General features: G+C 32.1%; 1 protein-coding gene across 1 annotated transcript; it reads left to right on the plus strand.

Annotated features, from left to right (window-relative positions):
* Nucleotides 1-606: 606 nt before the first annotated feature.
* On the plus strand, nucleotides 607-1,702 carry LOC122075620 (casparian strip membrane protein 1-like). Its single transcript, XM_042640703.1, has 3 exons — nucleotides 607-922; nucleotides 1,008-1,131; nucleotides 1,255-1,702. Exons 1-3 carry the CDS (start codon nucleotides 693-695, stop codon nucleotides 1,468-1,470), a joined length of 570 nt encoding a protein of 189 aa, XP_042496637.1. The 5' UTR covers nucleotides 607-692; the 3' UTR covers nucleotides 1,471-1,702.
* The last annotated feature ends 2,472 nt before the right edge of the window (nucleotides 1,703-4,174 follow it).

Genomic DNA, 4,174 nt, shown 5'->3' on the forward strand with positions numbered 1-4,174 from the left:
GTATTGTCAATGGGGTCAGCAATAAGCAACCATTAACTATGGTTTCCAAAATATAGAAGATGATGGAATATGCTTTTGAGGGCCACACCAGAACCACTAAACCTATTTCTGTAATACATATTTTTAGTTTCTTCATTAGTAGTCAACTAAGTAATGCTTAGAGTAGACAAAGAAACTAACTTTTTCCCAAAGTCTTGTAGGATCAGTAAAACAGCTCTCTATGAATAATCAATATATTATGAAAAAAGGACCAAGTGGACTAGTTGAGTTGGATATATTTATAACAAAAACACACCCACTCAACCATCAGCTGCTGTTTCTTAGGAATAATGGCTTATACCTATTTTAAGGAAACATACATTAATGGGTTTATTTGGGGAAGGCCAACTCCTATAGTTCTTATGTGTTTGACTTGTGCTTGCTAATAATATTACAAAATAATATTTGAGCAAGTAAGGGCAGGTGATCATATGAACTCCCAAACCTAATATGCACCTTTGGTGTAAGGGCCCAAACGTTTGGTTTCTAATTCTTATTTCCCAGACCCAGTTTGTATAAATAAGCTTCTTCCATCACTTCTTTAATCAAGCAGTCAGCCTTTGCATTTTTAGCTATTCTCTAAGGTATCCTAGAGCTTAGCTGAAGAAACCCAGAAGAGCTTCAAAGCAATTCTCTCATTTCAACCAGAAAAAATGAAGGCAGTGGAAGTAGAACGTGGAGAGACGTCTACCCTTATTGCTGCAAATGCAAGCAGCCCAATGATGAACAAAGGGATCTCTATATTAGACTTCATTCTCAGGATAGTTGCAGTTATAGGAACCTTAGCAAGTGCCATTGCCATGGGTACCACTAATGAAACACTCCCTTTCTTCACTCAATTCATCCAATTCAGAGCTCAATACAGTGATCTCCCCACATTCACGTAAGTTTCATTCTCTACTTAATTACTTCCATTAATGCTAATTAATAATAAGCTGACCTTTGATGAGTTGTGTATTGATTGGCAGGTTTTTTGTGGTAGCAAATGCAATTGTAAGCACATATCTCATATTCTCTCTTTTCCTTTCCATCTTCCACATTGTGAGGAGTGGATCAAGAACCAGTCGAATCGTCTTGGTCTTCCTTGACTCGGTATATCGCATCTCTCTTACATTTTAAAACCAATACATGATAGTCGAGTTACCCATAGCTGTTGTGAGAGCATATGAAGTATAATATTTATGTCTGTGTTTTTTGGGTCTGTGGTGAATGAAGGTATCGATGGCTCTATTGACTGCTGGAGCATCTGCGGCAGCTGCAATAGTGTATTTAGCACACAAAGGGAATGTCAGAGCAAATTGGTTTGCGATATGCCAGCAATTCAACTCCTTCTGTCAGCGTATCTCTGGAGCTCTCATTGGATCCTTTGTTGGAATTGTTGTGTTTATTCTTCTAATTTCAATGTCTGCTGTGGCAATTTCCAGACGTTGATGAGGCCATGATTAATTCATGTTAATAATGTCTGCAATACAGTGATGATTCTGGTGTTTGTATGTTTTAGTTTTTTCATGTGGGAAGAGGGTTTTGTTGTGTCAAGAAGGTCTTGCTGTTTTCCTTACATTAATGCCATTGTTGGTTGAGAAAAAAGATTTCTATATGTAATTCTCTGGAGTCCATTTCAATATTTTCTTATACATGGCTCTTATTTAGTATGCATGTCACTTTTGAGGATGGAATTTTGGTGTTATCCAAGTTGTAGGAACTTTCTTGTTATGTAGACTCAGGGCTGAAGAAATAGAATCTTGAAAGGTATTTTAGAAAAGGGAAAAGATTGGGTATGCTGCCGATATCAAGTATGCTAGCACCCATTGTGTCTATTTTTCTCTTCCCTTTTTTTGAAATGACCCTCATATCCTTTCTGAATAATACTCCGTCATGTGATCTTATTGGTGCTATCCGCTAGCATATTTAATATTGGTGGCATACTTATCCCTCTCATGAAAAGAAAATATCAAAACAAAGAGGGTATTTGTGAAGCCAAAGAGGAAAGTGAATTATTTCAATTCTTTAGCTACAAGCCCAAAAGTAGGAAAAAAAATTTCACACTTTTTTGAAACCTTGAGTCTAATTGATCCATATGAGACTAAGATTGTGTTGAGTTTCTTGCTACATATGGTCATAGCCAAAGAAATGAATTCTTGGAAGATATTTTGTAAAATATAAAACCTAAAAAAGTATTTGTGAATATAAAGGGGAAGTGAATTATTCTATTTTTTTTACTACAAGTCTTGGCAAAAGTAATCTTTTTTTCCCCAAATAAATGAAGGTGCATCTATTTTGTAACCTGATTGATCAGATTTTTATCGTCATGCACTTTTTTGGTGAGTGTCCTCCATGCACTTACTTGGTAATATAATATAATAAAAAGGAAAAAAAAAAAATATTGCCGATTGGTACAAGAAATGTCCAGACTGGTGTGAATGCAAAAAGACTGCACTACCCCTTTCTACTGTGCACTGAAGATACTCTGCTCCTTCCCATTGGATCGTATTTACTAAATATTTAATTTCACAGAGAAAGAAAAAAGACAAAGTCAATTAAAAAACCATATTATTAGCATCAATTGGCCTATTAGCTTAGTTGGTTAGAGCGTCGTGCTAATAACGCGAAATAAAAATAAAATATAGTGTCACTTTTATATGGGGTATATTCATCTTTCTAGAAATTAGAATTAATTAATTCAATTGTTAAAAAAATTTCAATATTTTTGTTATTTTTTTACTTTGAACTGAAAAATATATATATATATATATATAATATATATAATGATTTTGTATTTTTTATTTCAAACTTTGTATATAATGTCCTGAAATCGTTTTCATATGGTCTTGTAGTTTCATGTTTATCTATTTTCTAGTGTAAGCAATACTTTTAATTATATATCTTGGTGAGATTCCTTGTTCTTTTTGTTTCAGACTTTGATTTTAATGTGGGTTTCTGGTATCATGGTAGAATTTGAATGATAATATCGCTAATGTGAAATTTCATGAGATGTTTTTTAAGTTTGGGAACATATTATCCCAAATTATTGTGATGCCTGTAGATGGAAAGAGTAAAGGATATGAGTTTGTACAATTAAAGTTTGAAGCATCTGCGAATACTGCCATTAAGAAGCTTAAACAAATGTATGTAAAAGTTCTTTCTTATTTTATTTTTCTCCATGGTGATTTTTTATTTATTTATTTTTTGTAGAATCTTCATGGTGATTCTGTTGAATTTATTATATAGTTGCAATCTTCTCAAACATCTAATTCATTTAGCATCTAGCTTAAATTTATCTCAACTTGATTCCCTTCTTCTATGGTTTAAATGATGAAATGTTATCCATATGACAATTTCATTGTGAGTCTCATATTTGGCATCCTCTTTCTATGATCACAGATTTTATAATTTAAATATGGGTCTTTAACTCAATTGGTAGAGTACTTATGGTGCGGAAATAGTTCCATACCTTAAGATGATGGTGGTTCAAATCCATCAAGTCCCTTATCTATATTTTCATTTTAGACTCAATGGAAGTGTCAAGGGTATATCATGGTTTTTAAAATAGAAAAAAATTATAAAAAATTATTTAATGAATTCTATAGGAGGGGAAGTGGTTGATATTTTACAATTTTTTCATGATATTAATTAATGAGTTAGACCAAGTCAACTCAACATTGGACAAGTTAGAAAGTTGATTAAAGTGATAAAGTTTAGTTGAAATAATATTGAGTTTCAGTTGAGTCTCCCATGTGAATTGTAACTAAATCACTTAGAGCGAAAAAAAGAGAGAATCTACCAAAAGAGTTCTCTCTCTCTCTCTCTCTCTCTCTCTCTCTCTCTCTCTTAAAAATGATATAATTATCCATCATTATTTGAAATAAAAATATTAACTTTTAATAATCATCTTAAATTACTAATTGCTTTAATGGATATCATATATGATTGAAATAAATTAGTTTGATGTAGACATTTCTCTCTCTCTCTCTCTTTCTCTCACGTGTATTTTTTACTAGTGTATATATATTTACATATATATATATATATATATATATAAAGTATCACTTTTATATGGGTCTGTTTATTCATCTTTCTAGAAATTCGAATTAATTAATTTAATTGTTAAAATGGGTCTTAAAATTATAAATATTAT

The sequence above is a fragment of the Macadamia integrifolia genome, chromosome 4 (assembly GCF_013358625.1).
Source record: "Macadamia integrifolia cultivar HAES 741 chromosome 4, SCU_Mint_v3, whole genome shotgun sequence".
Taxonomy (NCBI): Eukaryota; Viridiplantae; Streptophyta; class Magnoliopsida; order Proteales; family Proteaceae; genus Macadamia; species Macadamia integrifolia.